Consider the following 19,048-nt stretch of genomic DNA (forward strand, 5'->3'; position numbering starts at 1 on the left):
GGCCAGTAAACGCTAGCCACAACAGACTCCAAAACCAAAGCTATGGGCAGCGTAAGGTGTCGCGCCCACAGGCGCGACACTGCACTCTGCACAACAAAGTCAAACACATTACTGAGACTATTCACAAGGGTCACCGCTGCAGATATATTGGTGAGAAACTGACGGTGACCGGCACTGGCAAGACTTGGTGGTAACTGGATCTGCGAACACCGATACAGACCCTGACCCACGACGGCCAGCAACAGCAGGTTAACACATAAAGAAGCTTTCGAGCGCATAGCCTCTTGAAACTCCATCTCGGAATCCTCGATTGCTCGACCACTCACTCGTCTTTTATGCCGGTGTCTTGTTCATCACGTGCTGCGCTTATTAAGCTCCCGCGCCTTTTCACATTTCGCTTAAAGCATTGCGGTTTGCGATTTTGCTTGACGATCTTGTTGGGAAGATTCCTTATTGGAAAAGTTTCTTGAAATGCCCTTTCTTGAAAAGTTCTGGCTGTTTGTTGTATTATAGCTCTAAAGGGTAGAGGGAGCAGTAAATGACTCTCGCTCTCTTACGTATATAAAAGGGCAGAGGGGAAGCTACTTTATTGGGGTTTGTAATTGATAATTGTAATTATAACTGTAGTAATATCACAAACCATCAAAGATGAGACTTTCTACTGTTTGCTCTGTTCTGGCCGCTTGTTCGACTGCCCTTGCTACTCCGCTGTTCAAGCGCGAAACGCTCAATGCTTCCAATAGCTCCAGTATTGCCTGGAACACTAGCAATCACTCCAACGCTACTGCTGGTCCTGATAGTGAGATTGGTACCAAGTTGAAGGTGTTTGTTACTGGTGGCGATGTTTCATTGTTGCCAAGCAACTCTTCTACTTTCGAAACTGAGGTTTTGTTCAACAGTTCTATGGCTTTGAATGTTACTCAGCTTTACGATGTTGCTTCTCAAGTTAATGAAACTTTGCAAGATGACACTTATCACGGTGTTGTGATTGTTTCTAACAGCCGTTCTGTTGAGTCTCTAGGTTTCTTCTCCACTGTTGTTTTCGAAACCAACAAGACTGTTGTTGTCTCTGAAGATGCTACCTCTGCTGTGCAAGTTGCAATGGACTACGAATCGCAATATCGCGGTGCTTTGACTGTTGCTAAGAAGGGTGGTGTTATTTACAGTGGTTTGTTTGCTCCAGTGGGTCCACGTTCCAACGGTATTCCCGTTGGTATCTTGAGCAATGACGAAGTCGTTTGGTTCTTCGAAGCAGCTTCTCCTTTGCTCGTTGCTCCAGACTCTGCTCTAAGAACTAACTACTCTTTCACCGAAACAAACATTACAACTTCTCCAGTGGTTCCTATCGTTTACGATGGTGACTACTCCCAGGACTTGGTCGACTCCTTGAGTGGGTCTATCGATGGTTTGGTTGTTGCTGTATCTGGTTATGCTACCAACTCCAGTTCTTCTACTTTGGCTAGCTCCGATGTTCCTATTGTTTATGCTGCAGCTTCAAGCGACCTCGCATATGTCTCTACAGAAGATGTGCCAGAAGGCGCAATTGCTGCCGGCTACTTATCTCCAGTCAAAGCTCAATTGCTTGTCTCTATCGCTGTGGCCAATCAAGTTACAGACCCAGAGAGCATTAGCAGTCTATTCCCATGATGAGTCCACGTTACGATACCCTCACGATACCCTTTTCTTTCTCATTACGCAGATAATATAGTTCGTATTACTTTTTAGGACTTTGTAATTGACTTTCCTCGACTTATTGAGGCTTGTAACTGATTTACTGGACCTTTTCCCTCAATTGTTCCCTTCAATGTCGATAGGCACTGCAGTATCTCTATCTAACTTTGGTCTTATTGGTCTTTTACAGGACTGAATTTTTTTTCAGATAAGGTACGATAAGAATTTTGATAAGAAACTAGATAAGAATGGAAAAAGTTTGGAAGATATAAAAGAGGCATGCAATTGACCATGGTAGTAGTTATCCTTCGCTTAAAGACCCAAGAATGTCTCTCGATATGACAGGTACACCTACGGGTGTTGGATCCGGCGGTAATTCGCTAAATACAGATATGAACACCCAATTTATAGCGGCTGATATGGTCTGGTTAGGTGTCTCTGCAGCAGGTGTGTGGATTATGGTCCCAGGTATTGGTTTGCTGTATAGTGGTATGTCGCGTAAGAAGCATGCTCTTTCGTTGTTATGGGCTTCTATGATGGCAGCCGCGGTTGTCATCTTTCAATGGTTCTTCTGGGGTTATTCTCTGGCTTTCTCTCACGAAGTGAGAGGACATGGTTTCATTGGTACTTTGGCCAATTTCGGGTTCATGAAGGTCTTGGGAGCTCCATCCTCTGTGACTAGTGTTCCAGATATCTTGTTTGCTGTATTCCAAGGTATGTTCGCTGCAGTGACAGGTGCATTGATGCTTGGTGGTGCGTGTGAAAGAGCTAGATTGATGCCAATGATGTTGTTTTGTTTTTATGGGATGACAATTGTGTATTGTCCAATTGCTTGTTGGACTTGGAACTCTCAAGGTTGGCTAGCTCTGTTTGGTGCTCTCGATTACGCTGGTGGTGGACCAGTTCACATTGCTTCAGGTCATGGTGCTTTGATTTATGCGCTAATATTGGGTAAGAGAAGTGATCCAGTCGCTAAGAGCGGTATGCCTAAATACAAGCCTCACTCGGTGACTTCTGTTGTCCTCGGAACTGTTTTCCTGTGGTTTGGTTGGCAATTCTTTAACCCAGGTTCTGCTGGTAACGCTAGTATCAGGGCCTGGTACTCTGCTATGAACACCAATTTGGCTGCCTCGTGTGGTGGTCTAGCATGGATGTTCATCGATTATTTCAGATCCGGTGGTAAATGGACCACCGTGGGCCTTTGTTCAGGTATTATCGCTGGTTTGGTCGGTATCACTCCAGCAGCAGGTTTCGTTCCAGTCTGGTCCTCTGTGATTATCGGTGTCGTGGCTGCTGCAGGTTGTAACTTGGCTACAGACCTAAAGAACTTCCTACACATCGATGATGGTATGGACGTCTGGGCTCTTCACGGTGTAGGTGGTGCCATTGGTTCGGTTTTCACCGGTATCTTTGCCGCTGACTACGTTAACGCAACTGCGGGTGCTGAAGCTGTCGCTATCGATGGAGGTTGGTTAAACCACCACTGGAAACAGGTCGGATACCAATTGGCTGCTGTTTGTTCCACAATTGCTTGGGTCGTTACGGTCACTGCATGTTTGTTGCTAATCATGGACAGAATCCCATTCTTGAGATTGAGATTGAGACCGGAAGAAGAGGAACTTGGTACTGACGAAGCACAGATCGGTGAGTTTACTTACATGGAAGAGACTCCCTACATTCCAGAACCTGTAAGATCAAGAGTGATGGCCACCATGCCACCACAAGAACACATTGATGACAAGATCAGTCAATCGACTGATGGAGCTGGTCCTTCCACTGGCAGCGAAGCTGCAGGTGAGAAAGTGACAGCATAAACTATAAACTCTGACTATATATAATACTTATACCAAATGTATACTAATAATGACTGATACTAATACTCACGAAAATTTGGAGACGAGGGCTGTCAGTAGCGACTGCTTCTGTTGGCAAAGTCTTAGGCAGACGGCCTGGTTTGCTGCTTCCTTCGGCTGCACTAAGCCTCTGCGTTGTAGATTGTAGCATGCCTTACGGGGGGCATCGCTTCATATAAGGAGATCTAGGGGTCCTTTATGGTTGAAATTTCAAGTCACTTCAGTAGGATATAGCAGTATGAAGTTTAGTTATCTCTGGATACTGGCTAGCCTGGCCATTATCGTTAGGGCAAGTATGTTCACTGGAGAGTTCTTACATTGAAATGAGAGACTAACTCGTTGAATTAGGTCCTATCAAATCATATATCTTGACCGTCGACCAAGACGATGGTCTTATTTCATCCAGTATTCTGGATGATGTCAAATCACTCGTTTACAATATGGGTGGCAAGATTACCCACGAATACAGTTTAATTAAGGGTTTTACTATGGACGCTTCAGATGAAGTGTTACCTCTCATCAAGGCTAAGTTACTTGAAGTAGAGGACAGGTTTGGTTATAAAGTATACTTGGAACAGGATGCTCAAGTGCATACTTTCAAGAACCACGATGAGTCCCTGGAGAAAGGTGACCATTCATAATGATATTTTTCTATAACTTTTACATATGGTTTAAATGGTTTAGCGTTCGAGGTTGATATTATCACCGAATTTGGCATATAGAGAGCTCTTCAGTACTCTTACTTCTTCGTCTAGTTCACTATCTTGAGTTTCGAGTGAGTCTATTATGCTGTCAACACTCTCCATATCTTTTTCCAATTGTTCGACCACTTCACTTTGCTTTAATTGCAGGAAAAGTGCACCCACCTTGTATGGCACCAAATCATCTTCATCAATGAGTTCAATCTCTAATGATACATCGTCCAGGTACTCTTTTTCCTGTCTTTGTTGTAACAACTCTTTCTCTAGGTTATCCTTACGCATTATCAGTTTAGAAAATTTGTTTATCTTTTGTTGGTCCTCATAGGTGACATTGGTATTATTCTTCTTGCCCTGTGGTAGCAGTTCCATCGTTTATTGGTGTTTTTATGACTTCTAATTCGTTGTTCTTGTTTCTTAATCTTTTATTACTAGGCGAGTTGAAAAAAAGTGCTACTATTGTATTATACTACAAAGCTACATGTTGAAAAGCTCTACGAACCCTTTACCGATTCTATGGCATGCTTCAGTCAATTGATCTTCATCCTTGGCGTATGCAACGGTTAGTCTTAGGAAATCGGCGGAATCGGAGGAGAAGTCCTGGTCGACAGCCATCTTGTGCCCTAGCACAACTTTCACTCCGTTCTTGATAATTATTTTGTTCAGCTGGCTCATCAACTCTTTCTTGTCTCCCGTTGGTGGTGTTGGCCAATTGACCTTGATATCGATAAACATTCCAGCAGATGGTTCCAGAACAGTGAAGAAGTTCTTTTTGTAGGCTTCCGTTTCATACAAAGCTTTGAAAGTAACGTTTCTTCTATGAGTGTATGCTGATGCGAGCTTCATTACCCATTTGATCCAACCCAAAAACATTGCATCCATTTCATCAGCGGCTGTTTCTTTACTTCCGAGCGCCATGATGGTCGTGTAAACAATAGCTTGAGAAGCACCACTTGGAGCCCTTGTAGTAACTTCTGTGAAATTGAGTAACCTCTCAATGATGAATTTGTTTGCAGCGATATAAGCTAGACGTAAACCAGGAGCAAACAGTTTGGAGAAGGTCTCGAGTCTGATCACACGGCCATCAGTATCGAGTGTCATAAACGACTTGACCAACATTTTTTGCAAATAATCCTCGACTGTCAAACTGTGACTTTCATCCGTGTAAAGGTTCTTAAGAGGATGCACTGGATCATAAGGTGAGAATCTCAAATAGCCATAAGGATCATCTTCCAAAATAAGCAGATCGTGTTTTTGGGCCAATGCATAAATTTGACGTCTCTTTTCCATTGATAGGGTCATACCAGTTGGATTTTGACCCGTAGCTATGGTGTAAATCATTTTTGGTTTATTTAAGTGCGAATATTGTGGGATAGTGGTCCAATTTTCCAACAAATGTGTCAGATAAGCGATATCGATCCCTTGTTTAGCGGGATCTGTTGTCAATTCCATTTTAATGGGCACACAAGTAGCGCCTGTATTCTGTACGTTCGAGATAACGGGCGAGAAAGTAAACTCTTCCATCAGCACAGTGGTGGATTCGTCGCAAAAAGTCTCAAAAATCTTAAACATCGAATCACTCGACCCATTAGAGAGTAAAACATCCCACTCGTCATACGCAGGCTTGTTCACTGTACCAATAACCTTTTTACAAAAGTTTATCAATGGAAACATACCACGCGTTTCAGAGTACTGAAATGATCTAGCAATCGGCAGGCCTTCTGGATTGTCATACCTATCCATAGAAGCTACAAACGCTTCTTTATCATCAAAAGGTTTGTCCACGAGGTGTAAATCGATTGCTTTGATCGGAAACAAGTTCTCATTTGGTAAACCCACCTCTAAACCAATTAAATCTGGTGGAGCCAAATCACCATCCCAAAAGCTAATAGGATTCCTGAATTTATCTCTTCTCGAGAGGAATTTCGAGTACCTTTCTTTCAATTCTTCAAAGCTCATCGATCAATGTTTGGTAGGGTTTACACGAAATAAACCTTTTAGTAGCGAACTGTTTTTAAACCAACGCGAGGAGAATAATCAAAAGGATAAAAATGGTCAGATCACTTCGCCCTTCACAAATGGTATCTAATCAATGCAAGGTACATTGCGATAAAGAATGACTCATTCCAACTCATTCCAACTCATTCCAACTCATCCAACTCATGCCAACTGCTTCTTAAGAAAAACGATAAGAACACGCCCATCCAGTGAAATAATGATGTACTAAACGATCAATTCTGCAGGTGTGGATCAGTAGCACTGATCTGCAAGAATGCTAGCACATCTAAGCTTGTCAGGCCAACGCTTACCAGCCTGGTGAAAAGTGCCCATTGGCTGTATCTGTCCGTATTCTCTGTCTTTCTCACCTCCACGTGCGGGCACGTTCTTAATACAAGAAACAGCTAATAGAGAAGCGAATCGTTGGTATAAAGCTAGAGGGACTGGCGTTGCCAGCCGGTCAAGATCCCCAGGACTTGACCAAGATGGCTACCGTTGGCACTGAGGACAGTAATCTACTTTTCCAGTTTAATTCGCCTGTGAACTCGCCCTCGATGTTCCTTCAGGATACAGCGAGCCAAAAAACAGGCTGAAGACTCTGCTTCAACGCTTGTTGCACCTACGTTTGAAGATCAGCACACGCTTTTTAGCGTTCCTACCCTGGTTAGACCTGTAGTACCGACTCCAAGATCTGTGCTGGGCGAGGCGAAGGCTTTCTCGCATTATAATAATTACTTGAATGATAAATTGGCGGCATCGACTATATTGAATGCTCCGTTGCAACCATACCAAAAACAGCCACAGCAGCAACAACAACAGCAGAGATCGAATGCTACACGAGATGATCTGCAAATGCGTAAACGAAAATTGGAAGAACTTGTGGATAAGTTCTGGTTAAAGGATGGTGAAATCGATGAATCGATCTTTGATGATTCAAGTGATGAAGAAGGACTTTAAATAGATATTTACTGTGCAGGCATTGTTTAATTATCGCTTTTGTTCAATTATGGAGAGTCACCTCTCGCTCTTGTGTATTGACCTGTGGTCGATCGCTTAAATGTTGATGAGGTGGCTTCTCGGATCTATCACTCGCCGATGATTTTCACATGTAGAGAATAAGCTTCATTTCACCTTAGAGTGGAAGAGCTGCAGTTAGAAGTCTTGACGCATGTAAAGCCATGCACTCCGTAGAATAGATCGTCCTCTTTTGATTTGCATAACTTTATTAGGACATACTATTAATCGATAAACTGGATCATGTTGTTATCGAGTTTGCCTTTTGCTAGATGCGACTTTATCGATTAATCACGCAAGATTCTGAAAAAATCACGATTCTTCATACTCTGGCATTACTGGTTGTCTGATCGCGGCAAATAAATCGTGAAACCAAACGTCTGCAGTTGCAGTTGCAGTTGCAATTGTTGCCATTTAACCTTGGGAAGGATGCTCACTTCAGAATTGATGCAAACAAGTCGTGTCACTTTGAGCTAACGGTAGACATTTGATGACCTGTTCCGGTAAGAACGCTGAGTTTTTCTTCTCCCCAGAACTGGTGCTTTCGAGATTTCAAGTCTATGCATCTGGTTAATACAGATAGTATTGCGCGTATTTTATCTTCACTTCATAAGGATAATTCGAGTCGAGGTAATTCGACGCATTTTTTGAACAATTAGGAATTGTGTATTCCGAAGAAGATGGGCACTTTTACTCTTCACCTTGTGAGGATGCACTCCCAAATTGAAACCTTCCATATTATCGAATTAGTTGGTATTTACTTTCGAACCTTGTCATTGGCCAAACCTCCTCAAGTTGCTTAACTCAATTATACGTCTGCCCCAATCGAGCGGCCCGTGAGTAAGTAACTATCTCTCTCAGAACTTGGTATACATCTGGTCAGTTTCTTGGAATTTGGGCTGTCTTATAAGTAATCGTACCGATACAACCTACTCGATCCGCAATTCATATTATCTATATCGACCGTAGATTGCACCTTCAACGACGTTTTCCACGTATTACTTCACCTATCATCTTGCCATGTAATTTCTGGTTTAGTATCTCGCCCGGGGACTCTTTTGACTCCGCTCCAAAACTACAACCTAGGCAATAGCTGCATGCTCAGCCATAGAGCCCAAACTACCCTCACAAGACTCAATAGATAGCCCTCAGAGTAATAACTTGAACTATTGAACAGCTAATCAGTTGGTTCATTTTTCATTTTTAAGACTTGACGCCGGGTGATGGGTTAAATTTTTTTTTCACTTCTTGTGGCTTTAAACAGTTGATTTATATCTGGAAGCTTGGGGGAACAGAACTGGATCAAACCGTGTAACCGGGGTGAAAGAGCTCTGTCCAAAGTTTTGTTTTGTGTCGATGGCACAGGCTCAAGGTTCTCCAGCGGTAGCTGCCGCGAATAGCGCTCTGGCGGTGAATGCGCTTGGCAATCAGGGCATGAAAAGGATGGTGAACGGTGGAGGGGCCAATACTCCTGTGATAAGTAATGCGAATAGCAACAACAATACAAACGTTCCAATCACTTCGACGAATGGATTGGTGAACAATCAAATGAATGGGTTTGGTGGTAATAGTCAGAACTCCACGATGTCACGTGATGACTCCACTATAGTTGGGTTACATTATAGGATAGGTAAGAAGATCGGTGAAGGGTCCTTTGGAGTATTGTTTGAAGGGACTAATATGATCAATGGGTTGTCTGTGGCTATTAAATTTGAACCACGGAAGACAGAGGCTCCACAATTAAAAGATGAGTATCGTACTTACAAAATCTTGTCGGGAACTCCAGGAGTTCCACAAGCGTATTATTTTGGGCAAGAAGGTTTGCATAACATCTTGGTTATTGATTTGTTGGGTCCCTCATTGGAAGATCTGTTTGATTGGTGTGGGCGTAGATTTTCGGTCAAGACTGTGGTGCAAGTTGCTGTGCAGATGATCACGTTGATTGAAGATTTACACACGCACGATCTTATCTATCGTGATATTAAACCAGATAATTTCTTAATTGGCAGACCAGGTCAACCGGATGAGAATAAAGTTCATCTGATCGATTTTGGGATGGCCAAACAGTATCGTGATCCAAAGACCAAGCAACATATCCCATATAGGGAAAAGAAATCTCTAAGTGGTACCGCTAGATACATGTCCATCAATACTCATCTCGGTAGAGAACAATCTCGTAGAGATGATATGGAAGCTATGGGCCATGTATTTTTCTATTTCCTAAGAGGTCAGTTGCCATGGCAAGGTTTGAAAGCTCCAAACAATAAGCAAAAATACGAAAAAATTGGTGAAAAGAAGAGATCCACAAACGTGTACGATCTGGCTCAGGGCTTACCGATCCAGTTTGGTCGTTATTTGGAAATCGTAAGGAATTTATCTTTTGAAGAGACTCCTGATTACGAAGGTTATCGTAGACTACTGTTGTCTGTATTGGGTGATTTGAACCAAGAAGCGGATGGCGAATACGATTGGATGAAATTGAATGGTGGTCGTGGTTGGGATTTAACGATCAATAAGAAGCCTAACTTACACGGTTACGGTCATCCAAATCCACCGAACGATAAATCAAGAAGACATAGGAGTAAAGTGCCTGGCAATCATGCGATAAATAATCACCATGCGCAACAACAACCGCAACAGATGCAACCGTTACAACAACCGCCAGTACAACAACCGCCAGTACAACAACAACAAACACTGAAACCTCAACCACAACACGCACAAGAGTTTAACGAACACCTACGTGGTGCACCTCAATTTGGTAACAAGTTAGATCCAACATCATATGAAGCATATCAACAACAGACGCAACAGAAATATGCTCAACAACCACCAAACTTGAACAACGGACCACAACAAGGAATTTCATCCTACCAAAATCGCGGTACGAATAATCATCGTGCTTCTCCACAGGTTGGTAATAAATACCATTACCAAGAACAACCTACTGCGAAACCTCAGCAGCATAACAGCTCCAACGTAAAGAATGGTGACCAAGGATCTTTGGACACGGGTAAAGGTTTCTTCAGTAAGTTTGCTTGTTGCTGATAAATGATTTAGGACGATTGAAAGAAAAAGTGAACTATTAAAAGACTATCTGTATGTTATCGATATAAATATGTAAGTTATATCTTGTCATCACCGCGAACCAAGTAAAGAGTGTCCAAATCTTTGATCTCGGTGACTACACGATCTGATGGGTCAAGACATATGAGTTCTCCTGATTTGCTATCCTTCTTATAGAGGAATAGTTTCTCCTTTGAAGTTGCATTAAAGTCGCTGTTTCGATTTGAAACGTTCAATTGCTTCGCTATAGAATCTAGCGCTCCACCAACAGGCCGTATCTTGTTAATGTAAATTTCGTGCTCTTTAGACTCATCCTGATCGTCATCAATCGCATAGCAGTACACATAAAGTCTGTTAGCCATTGGAATCTTATCGTCACCTTGCGCTGATCTCTTCAATTTGGTAAGTTGAATCATTGCATTAGGTTTGGACTTGCTTGTCTTCCTCGAAGCCTCTTTCCTTTTGAAGAACCTGGTTAACTTATCAAGCGCACTTCGATTACCATTAGAACGTATCCTTGGAGGTTTCGCACTCTCTTTCTTGTCCTGTTGAACTCTAATGTACCCTTTCTCCGGCATCAAACTCTTGAAGTATTTGCCATTATTATCCTTAGTCTTTGCCACAGTGGGTGCGTTCTTCTTATCTGTTTCAATCAGCCATTTACAATGATGTGACTCTTTGGATCGATGACTTGAGCAGAAATCACTATTACAATACGTGCAATGGAACGGTAGAAAGTCAAGTTGTCGACAAAAGGCACAATGTGTGCCCACATCTAGCATCCCACTCTCTCTCTCAACAGTAGCAGACATAGTTAGCTGATTAACAACAATTGTGGTACTGATTTGACACAGTGTGATCTTTTATATCAGTTGCCACTGGTATAGGCACTATTTGCCATTTTTATTATGCCTTGAAGTTAGTAAGCATCAAGGCTCTTTGATCTCGAGCGGCGCGCTGTAAATCAGTTGATTACTCTAGAATAATCTAGTAGGTTAAAACTAATTATGCTAAACTGTAAATTATCTTGATCTATGAAATACTCTATATATTTATATATATATGATGCGCCTCTGGCAGAGGATTAAATGACTAGTGGGCAGAATCCGAGCCCAATTCACCCAGGGAAATGGACTGTGATCTTGTCTCTCCCGAGCTAAATGGCTTGCGCATTGAACTTCTAGGCTGCCTTCTGGTCGAGCGAGAACTGGTGGATTTCTCTAGCCCTGGACGATGCCTTGTTCGTCCTGGTTCTGCGGTTCTTGGTACTGTAATACAAGGTACTGACTTTCTTCTGTTTGAGCCCGCTGAAGTGATCAAAACTGTTCGTAGTAGATCCTTTGACCTATCTTGAGACTGCTCACGATGTTTACTCTTGCTTAAGATGCCTCCCACATTAGAAGCTTGTGTTGTAGGCTTGGCACGAGGAATGGCCAACGAAGCATTTGTAGTAGCAGTTGCTCTCGCAATCTGTGGACCCGGAGAAGGAGAGCTGCTTAAATCCTCTGAAGCATAATCGGTCATATACAGCGGTTTTGTCAAGTGATCTGGAACGTCTAGTGTTCTCCCTTCGAGATTTGAGGGCACGTTGAAAGACATCTGGGATGTCAAATCGCCGACAGGAAGAATAGTTGATGCGCTGCATGGTATTATAGTTGCGTAACTGGGGCCCTGTGTAGGAGCATCTAAATCGCGACCATGAGTAAGGTATGGAAGTGTACCTCTTCTAGAGCTGCTAGCACTACTTTGAGCCGATCCTTGACGCCGACTATGTCCAGAACCTCCGATATTCAGAACCAATTCGTCGCTATCTCCACTATCATCACTATCTTCCTCTAACTGGCTTTGACTTGACTCGTTTTGCTCCAATGTTCCACTTCTGGCCCGACGGGTAGTCGAGTGTACATCCATGAAAGGCCGCACAGTTTCAAAGCCAGCGACGTCTCTCATGGAAACAACGCTCGCATTTGCAGAATCTACACCAAATTCAAACGGTAATGAATCGGTATTACTACCGTTCGATTCTGCATCGGAGTGAGAAGAACAGGAAGAGCCATCACTTATTGATGCTTCGGATGAAGTACTCGTCTCCTCGTCTTGACCATTGAAACTGCTGAAAAAATTGCCCCTCTTGATTGTGAACTGTTTTGGATCATCTTCTTTCGCCACATCTCTCTTCTGGAAGGGACGATGATCAGTCGCGTCAGCTTTCTTTTCTTGATTAGGAGACAAAGGTTCACCACCATTTTGCGACTTTGCTAGTTTACTACTTTTACGGCGGCCATCTTCGCGATTGAAAATTCCTTGTGTTGGTGAAGCCATAGTGTGTGGGACTCTGTCACTCCTTGTAGAGTGACTCCCGTAATCAAGGTAGTTCACACGTGAAGAGGAATTGCGCCATGGCCCAGGAACCCTGTTGTTTCTTGCTCCAAATTGGGGCTTGTGAAAAGGGCCCACTGAAGGAGGTCTAACATGGATTGTTGGTGTTGTCCTCGAGTCCCGACGGCCTATCTCTTCGTCAGGCGCTGTGCACCTGCTCACGGCATAATTATCGATGTACAAACTATCGAGGGAAGCAAAAGATGAATTGATTGGAATGTCGACGATTGATTTGGGATCATGCTTGTCGTCAAACCTTTGGAGTTCCCGTTCGAAAAGGTCCGATTGAGAGACCTCGCCATGTATTTCATGATTAGTTTTATCATATCCGTTATCATTACCATTATTATCATTATCATTATCATTAAAAAAGTTGTATTGTTTCTTGAAAATTGTTGAGGTTGAACTCTTGTCGTCATTACTATTGGTGTGTTTTATTTCTTTATTCTTCTTGTTAGCAGTCTGCGAATTCTTTTCTAAACTGCCTAAATTGCTCATAATAGAACCCTCACTGACAATATAGCTTGAGTCGCTACTGCTATCTTCATTATTTTTAGTTCCCGTCTCGGATATAGTTGGCTCTGGTGTGCCTCTATGAGAAGTAGGTGCATTATGAGAACGACATAGACCATTGGGGAGAGCTTTGAATACAGACTCTCTTATTTTCTTTCCAACGCCAAGTACAGCGTTTTTTAGCTCATGTCTCGAAATTGATATCTGCTTGAATTGCTCTTCTTTATCTAATTGGAATTCTTTAACTTCTCTAAGTTTGGAATCAATATAGTCGTCTTCTGTACTAGCCAGATGATCGAAGTCCCAACATGCAAAGGGATGTTGTTTAATCTCTGCAATAGTAATCCTTTTCATGGGATTCTTTTCGAGTAATCTATTAACCAAATCAAGTGCCATGTTATACTCTTCTTCGCTTGAAAGCATGGAGACTCGATTGCCCTTGACTTCTTCATAAGAAGGAAATTTGACGGGATCATTTACTATCTTCTCAAAAAGTTCGAGTTCATAATCAGAGATAAACGGCAGCATGCCAAAAAGCAGGCAGTAAAGTGTAACTCCCAAGGCCCAAATGTCAATCATAAAGGAGATACTGGAGCCTTTGAATAAATCTTCTCTCTTAAGTTGATACTTTTCAAACGCTTCATTCCCTAGACAAATTTCGGGTGCAAAAAAAGCTGGAGTACCGGCAGTCTTTGCCAACTCCAGTTCATCATCAGATTCTATATTGTCTGCATCTTCAGCGCCTGTTGCAGCTAGAGAAACTCCGAAATCAGAGATCTTCACCGTATTATCCTCCGAGATCAAGAGATTAGCAGGTTTTATATCCCTGTGAATGACGCCTTGATAGTGCAGGTATTCCAATCCCAATACAACGCCTCGAAGTATTTCTCTGGTCCGCTGGAATGTCAATAATGGTGGGCCTCTCGCCTCAGTCTCCATTTGATCTCCGGGACACCATTTCACTTCACCTTTGCTGCAGTACTCTAAAACTAGGTAGATCTTACGTGACTTGAAATCATCTAGGACCTCAATAAGCTCAACCACATGCTTATAATGACATTTTTTCATGATAGCGATTTCTCGTTTGATCTTGTCTGAGTGTGTCAAAGCGGTATTCTTTCTGAACCTCAGAAAATTCTTCTCCCTCTTCTCGTGTCTATCCACAATCTTAATCGCAACTAATCTTTTCGTAAGCAGATCTCTGGCCAACTTGACTTTCCCATGTTGGCCATGACCCAATTCATTGATGATTTCATAAGTATTCAAAACTTTACGCTTGGAGATAGGATCATATTTCAGAAAGATTTCATTTGTCTCCTTCACGCTCTCCTGAGGTCTCAGTGATTCACTGAAAAATTCTTGATGTTGGGGATGATTTAATTGTCTCTTCCTCTGTTTCTCTAGGAGCATATTGAGCGACTCTAACGATGACGATGAAGCAGAAAGACCATCAACAGACCCAGTGGCAACCACTAACCTATTTGACTGTTCATCAGCTTGTGAATCGCTGACGTCATTTCTAGAAGAACTCAATCTGGCGGATAGATTCGGTGGTATATCCACCTCCTCTACAATGCCTTCCTGTATATTCATAAGTTGCAATGAGGAAGGTCTGTCGAGGTCAAAGGAAGGTTTCACACAATATTACTATCGATGAATTAGGTTTGATGGATGTGCAAAATGAAAACTGCAATTCGCCGAACCAAAATACAAAAACCACAATTTTTCACCAATAGTACAAACGTATTTTAATTTCTGACCAAGTGATCACTAGTGAAGTGAGCTTCCCAAATATATCAGACGTATTAGGGCTTTTGAATCTCTTCTCTGACTCATGAAACTTAAAGGGTGGAGGAAATTCTGCTAGAAAAGCTTTGAAGAGCCCTGATTTGAGGGTAACGTTTATCAAGAGTTCAATTACACTATAAAAAAGGATTGATCGCTCAGGATCACTGGTCAGATGCTCGAAAGCACCTTGGGGCACTCCATAAGGCACTTCATCCTGTGATTGGCATATCCGCTTTTGTCTTGGAGACCGTGCCCAGCTTCACTTCCCCTCGCAATGGGTTGGCTTGAGGTCTTTCTTCTCTTCAGCTTCGGAGAAAGCTTGTACGAGTACCATCATTCCCTTGTCCGTAGTGGCATAGAAAGGAGTTGCCGAGAGATTGTATCATTTTATGCTGTTGTTTGGGACGGTAGGGAATGCAAACTTCTTCGCAATTTCTTCAGGATCAGTAGTGCTATACATTTCCTGTTCCTTCCTCCTTCTTTCTGCTTGTATTCGCTCATTCTTCTTCCTCTGTACCCTGCTGTTGAAGGTAACATCACTTAGTTTATACTTTCGACTCTTTTTCTGTAAAGAAGTGACAAGATCGATCTGCTGATTGTACTTTTGCTGGCACTCCTTCAAACTATCCGCCTGCTTCTTCTCGTCGGCTTGATTCTTCAATTCCTTATCCTTATCCTTATCCTTATCCTTATCCTTATCCTTATCCTTATCCTTATCCTTATCCTCATTCGCATCCTCATCGTCCTTCTTTGGCTTCTTAATGAAGATCTGGGATACCCAACCATCCCAGGAGGCAGGTTTGTCTGCAGCCGAAAGCTTACCAACCTGGGCTTTTAGCATCTTGAGCTTATCGAGAGCTTCCTGATACTCATCGTTATAGATTGGCGTGGCAAAGTGAGGATTATCATGAAGGTGGATGTCACAGGTGTAAAGCCAATCTGGCCCAGAAGCGTTATAAAGAACAGTCACTGTAGGTTTACTGCATATCAGGCATGGCTGCATGTCCTTAGCAGCAACCTGACGAGCTATATAAACATTTATCATAGTCTTGTCCCATTCGTTTTCTCTTATACATCGACGGTTGGCTTTCGTAAACGCGATTCTTTAATCTTATTAAGATAATTACAAATATATATCATAGCCTCTTCTTGGCCCTCTCCCATGCATTACGAGTTTTTTTGACACCTCTCCTCGAGGTGCTATCCTCGATTTTCCTCTTCGAATTGAATATGCTGAAATCTTCACCACCGATTAAATTGACCCTGTTCATCCGTTCCTTTTGTTTCTGCTTCCTCTTATCTAGTTTACTGGTACCGTGATTTAGTCTTGTAAAGGTTTCTTCTTCGTATCGAGCCACATCACGCTCCTTCTCGGTATCTCTTAGAGACTTAATACCACCTTTACCATGCGTAACGATATTGGCACCAATCGAAGATTCCCAGTTGGGTTGATCTGATGATTCCCTGATGTACTCTTCCATGGCCTGCATACGGGATTTACCACTACGATCCTTATGATCGCGAGCATTGAACTTGTCCTCAAATTGGCTCAATTGTTGTGGAGGTAAGGCTGCGCTGATCTTCGGTGGCCTATAGATGTCACCCTTCCCAGTCTCTTCATTCTCCTCCTCAACATCTTCCTTTGGCTTGGCTGACTTGGCTCCGGACATCACTGCCGACACGTTTGGTCTAAACGACAACTCTTCATCACTAGAAGCATCTTCATCGTCACTGGCTCCTGCCTGTGCACTACTTTCAGATTTGGCCAATGCTCTAGCTTCTGCATCCATATATTCTTTCTCCATTCTCGTGTAAGCTCTCGTCAGTTTATCTAGCTGATATGCAAGTTTTTTCTCTAGTGGCTTGATACCACGTTCCAGTACCACACGATGTTGTATTGATCTTCGACGACCCTCCATTACGGTTGGGTCCTTACACGAACGATCTAATTTGCCCCCTACAACCAGCAGCAGCGAGTTGATATACGCAAGCATGCTACCGTTCTTCAAAGAAAGTAAAGACACTTTATCCGAACCGACCTTCCCATTGAGTATCCGTGATTTCAAATTCTTTGTTTGTTCGCTTTCATCACCAAGATCCTCCGAATTATATATAGCATGCGTCTTTTCGAGTGCTTCAGATGTGCTCTGGAGAGACTCGTTGATACTTTGTAGAGCTAATTCCAACTCTGACATATTAATTTACAGCCAGTTGATCCGTTTTCACCAAATCTAGCTCATCGCATCTCATCTAATCTTTAAATTATCTTCAAATTATCTTTAAAAAATTTTCAGAATTACCCGAAAGTTTGACAAATTTTTCAAAGAAGCGATGAGATGCCCATAACTGAACAAGACACACTATCTTTGAACAGTTGTTGCAGGTTAAGTCTAACTCATTAGCAGGTCTGTTGTCAATTCAAGATGCCTCAAAACGAATACATTGAGCAGCATATCAAGCAGCATGGTCGTAGACTGGATTACGATGAGCGTAAGCGTAAGAAGGAGGCAAGAGAAGCCCACAAGGTATCAGAACGTGCCCAGAAGTTAACTGGTTGGAAGGGTAAACAATTTGCTAAGAAGAGATATGCTGAGAAGGTCGCAATGAAGAAGAAGATCAAGGCGCATGAGCAATCAAAGGTGAAAGGTGGCTCGAAGCCGTTGGACCAATCTGGCGAGGCTTTGCCAACGTATCTGTTGGACAGAGAACAGAGCAATACTGCCAAGGCTATCTCTTCTTCTATCAAGCAAAAAAGATTGGAGAAAGCGGACAAATTTTCTGTTCCTTTGCCCAAGGTTCGTGGTATAAGTGAAGAAGAAATGTTCAAGGTGGTGAAGACCGGTAAATCTAAATCCAAGTCTTGGAAGAGAATGATCACAAAACATACATTTGTTGGTGAAGGTTTCACCAGAAGACCCGTCAAGATGGAAAGAATCATCAGACCTAGCGCGCTAAGACAGAAAAAGGCCAATGTGACCCACCCTGAGTTGGGAGTTACAGTTTTTCTACCGATTCTAGCAGTCAAGAAGAACCCACAATCCCCAATGTACACCCAATTGGGTGTGCTGACGAAGGGTACGGTGATCGAAGTCAACGTTTCCGAGCTGGGGATGGTCACTGCTGGTGGTAAAGTTGTGTGGGGTAAATATGCTCAAGTGACTAACGAACCAGACAGAGATGGCTGTGTTAACGCAGTTCTACTAGTATAAGCTCATCAAATAGTGTACAATAGATATGTAATGGGACAACTAAAGCGCATCGTGAGGTGCACGGGTGTGGATATCAACACTTTTTTTCAAAGGTCCATCTTTAAGAACTTCGAGGGCAACGACCAGCGAAGAGCAATCAAGGTCGATAATGATCGTCCTTCTTGCCTATCCATTACCGCGGAACTAGGCAACAGCAAATCCCCTGTCGCTTAACCAAAAATAAAACTCTTGGTCTCGCGTTCTGGATTGAGCAATTAGTTCTTCATGCCGCTGCGCCTGCCTTAGACATGCAGCTCAACGTCTAATTTTACACCGAGTTAACTATGGCCTTTCCCGGATCATATATTTTCATGCCAGGGGCAATTTCCTTAGCTAGGGAATAATCGCGAAATTTTTCAAACGAACCCACACATTCAAGAAGCTTCTATCGAGGGCAATCGGCCCGATTTATTACTCTACTTTGCAAAGCCCTGCAAATTGGTGATTTGTACGCCTCAAGCACAAGACCGTCACTATGTAAAAGCCTCATCAACGGGGCAATCGTCCAGAACATCCCAACGCACCTAGTTCATCTAGAGCCTAGTTTATAATCTTGTATGATGAAATGTAAAAGAAAGGTCATGTGTAACAGTGATGGGGTAACGTTTCATTGGTTGGAAGCGCCAGTTTAGCATTCTTACCTTGAATGAACACTCTCTAACCGTTTCGCATCCCATCCACACCGGGCGGACCGTGTACTGGATCGAACGTAGCCCTGATTCCAATTATAAAAAATCATTCGCTCCTTCGTTTGATCCCGTTCTGTCTTGGCACTATATATTTTCCTCACCACTCTATACCCACCAACTCAGGGCAATAT

The 19,048-nt window shown here is 42.7% G+C and overlaps 12 protein-coding genes across 12 annotated transcripts in view; 5 read left to right on the forward strand and 7 right to left on the reverse strand.

Annotated features, from left to right (window-relative positions):
* The window catches only part of TDEL0F00850 (uncharacterized protein), a gene marked incomplete at both ends in the record, with an annotated part of 684 nt that extends 388 nt beyond the window's left edge, over nucleotides 1–296 (reverse strand). Inside the window, one exon of the mRNA XM_003682059.1 lies at nucleotides 1–296. This exon is cut by the window's left edge and continues 388 nt beyond it. Within this exon, the coding sequence (XP_003682107.1) occupies nucleotides 1–296 (296 nt within the window).
* A 352-nt stretch (nucleotides 297–648) lies between these two features.
* On the forward strand, nucleotides 649–1,647 carry YGP1 (Ygp1p; the record flags this gene model as incomplete). The annotated part of the gene is made up of 1 exon (XM_003682060.1): nucleotides 649–1,647. One exon carries the CDS (start codon nucleotides 649–651, stop codon nucleotides 1,645–1,647), a length of 999 nt encoding a protein of 332 aa, XP_003682108.1.
* A 350-nt stretch (nucleotides 1,648–1,997) lies between these two features.
* On the forward strand, nucleotides 1,998–3,485 carry MEP2 (ammonium permease MEP2; the record flags this gene model as incomplete). Its single annotated transcript, XM_003682061.1, has 1 exon — nucleotides 1,998–3,485. One exon carries the CDS (start codon nucleotides 1,998–2,000, stop codon nucleotides 3,483–3,485), a length of 1,488 nt encoding a protein of 495 aa, XP_003682109.1.
* A 277-nt stretch (nucleotides 3,486–3,762) lies between these two features.
* Nucleotides 3,763–4,165, forward strand: TDEL0F00880 (uncharacterized protein; the record flags this gene model as incomplete). Its single annotated transcript, XM_003682062.1, has 2 exons — nucleotides 3,763–3,817; nucleotides 3,873–4,165. 2 exons carry the CDS (start codon nucleotides 3,763–3,765, stop codon nucleotides 4,163–4,165), a joined length of 348 nt encoding a protein of 115 aa, XP_003682110.1.
* A 39-nt stretch (nucleotides 4,166–4,204) lies between these two features.
* Nucleotides 4,205–4,594, reverse strand: GIM3 (tubulin-binding prefolding complex subunit GIM3; the record flags this gene model as incomplete). Its single annotated transcript, XM_003682063.1, has 1 exon — nucleotides 4,205–4,594. The coding sequence occupies one exon, from the start codon at nucleotides 4,592–4,594 to the stop codon at nucleotides 4,205–4,207; it is 390 nt and encodes a 129-aa protein (XP_003682111.1).
* A 105-nt stretch (nucleotides 4,595–4,699) lies between these two features.
* Nucleotides 4,700–6,181, reverse strand: ARO9 (aromatic-amino-acid:2-oxoglutarate transaminase; the record flags this gene model as incomplete). The annotated part of the gene is made up of 1 exon (XM_003682064.1): nucleotides 4,700–6,181. The coding sequence occupies one exon, from the start codon at nucleotides 6,179–6,181 to the stop codon at nucleotides 4,700–4,702; it is 1,482 nt and encodes a 493-aa protein (XP_003682112.1).
* A 2,409-nt stretch (nucleotides 6,182–8,590) lies between these two features.
* On the forward strand, nucleotides 8,591–10,282 carry YCK1 (serine/threonine protein kinase YCK1; the record flags this gene model as incomplete). The annotated part of the gene is made up of 1 exon (XM_003682065.1): nucleotides 8,591–10,282. One exon carries the CDS (start codon nucleotides 8,591–8,593, stop codon nucleotides 10,280–10,282), a length of 1,692 nt encoding a protein of 563 aa, XP_003682113.1.
* Nucleotides 10,283–10,359: 77 nt separating this feature from the next.
* Nucleotides 10,360–11,112, reverse strand: CUZ1 (Cuz1p; the record flags this gene model as incomplete). Its single annotated transcript, XM_003682066.1, has 1 exon — nucleotides 10,360–11,112. The coding sequence occupies one exon, from the start codon at nucleotides 11,110–11,112 to the stop codon at nucleotides 10,360–10,362; it is 753 nt and encodes a 250-aa protein (XP_003682114.1).
* A 280-nt stretch (nucleotides 11,113–11,392) lies between these two features.
* Nucleotides 11,393–14,785, reverse strand: SAK1 (serine/threonine protein kinase SAK1; the record flags this gene model as incomplete). The annotated part of the gene is made up of 1 exon (XM_003682067.1): nucleotides 11,393–14,785. The coding sequence occupies one exon, from the start codon at nucleotides 14,783–14,785 to the stop codon at nucleotides 11,393–11,395; it is 3,393 nt and encodes a 1,130-aa protein (XP_003682115.1).
* Nucleotides 14,786–15,362: 577 nt separating this feature from the next.
* Nucleotides 15,363–16,025, reverse strand: VFA1 (Vfa1p; the record flags this gene model as incomplete). The annotated part of the gene is made up of 1 exon (XM_003682068.1): nucleotides 15,363–16,025. One exon carries the CDS (start codon nucleotides 16,023–16,025, stop codon nucleotides 15,363–15,365), a length of 663 nt encoding a protein of 220 aa, XP_003682116.1.
* A 91-nt stretch (nucleotides 16,026–16,116) lies between these two features.
* On the reverse strand, nucleotides 16,117–17,175 carry LCP5 (small subunit rRNA maturation protein LCP5; the record flags this gene model as incomplete). The annotated part of the gene is made up of 1 exon (XM_003682069.1): nucleotides 16,117–17,175. The coding sequence occupies one exon, from the start codon at nucleotides 17,173–17,175 to the stop codon at nucleotides 16,117–16,119; it is 1,059 nt and encodes a 352-aa protein (XP_003682117.1).
* A 228-nt stretch (nucleotides 17,176–17,403) lies between these two features.
* On the forward strand, nucleotides 17,404–18,189 carry NSA2 (rRNA-processing protein NSA2; the record flags this gene model as incomplete). Its single annotated transcript, XM_003682070.1, has 1 exon — nucleotides 17,404–18,189. One exon carries the CDS (start codon nucleotides 17,404–17,406, stop codon nucleotides 18,187–18,189), a length of 786 nt encoding a protein of 261 aa, XP_003682118.1.
* Between the last annotated feature and the right edge of the window lie 859 nt (nucleotides 18,190–19,048).

Source organism: Torulaspora delbrueckii, chromosome 6 (assembly GCF_000243375.1).
Source record: "Torulaspora delbrueckii CBS 1146 chromosome 6, complete genome".
Taxonomy (NCBI): Eukaryota; Fungi; Ascomycota; class Saccharomycetes; order Saccharomycetales; family Saccharomycetaceae; genus Torulaspora; species Torulaspora delbrueckii.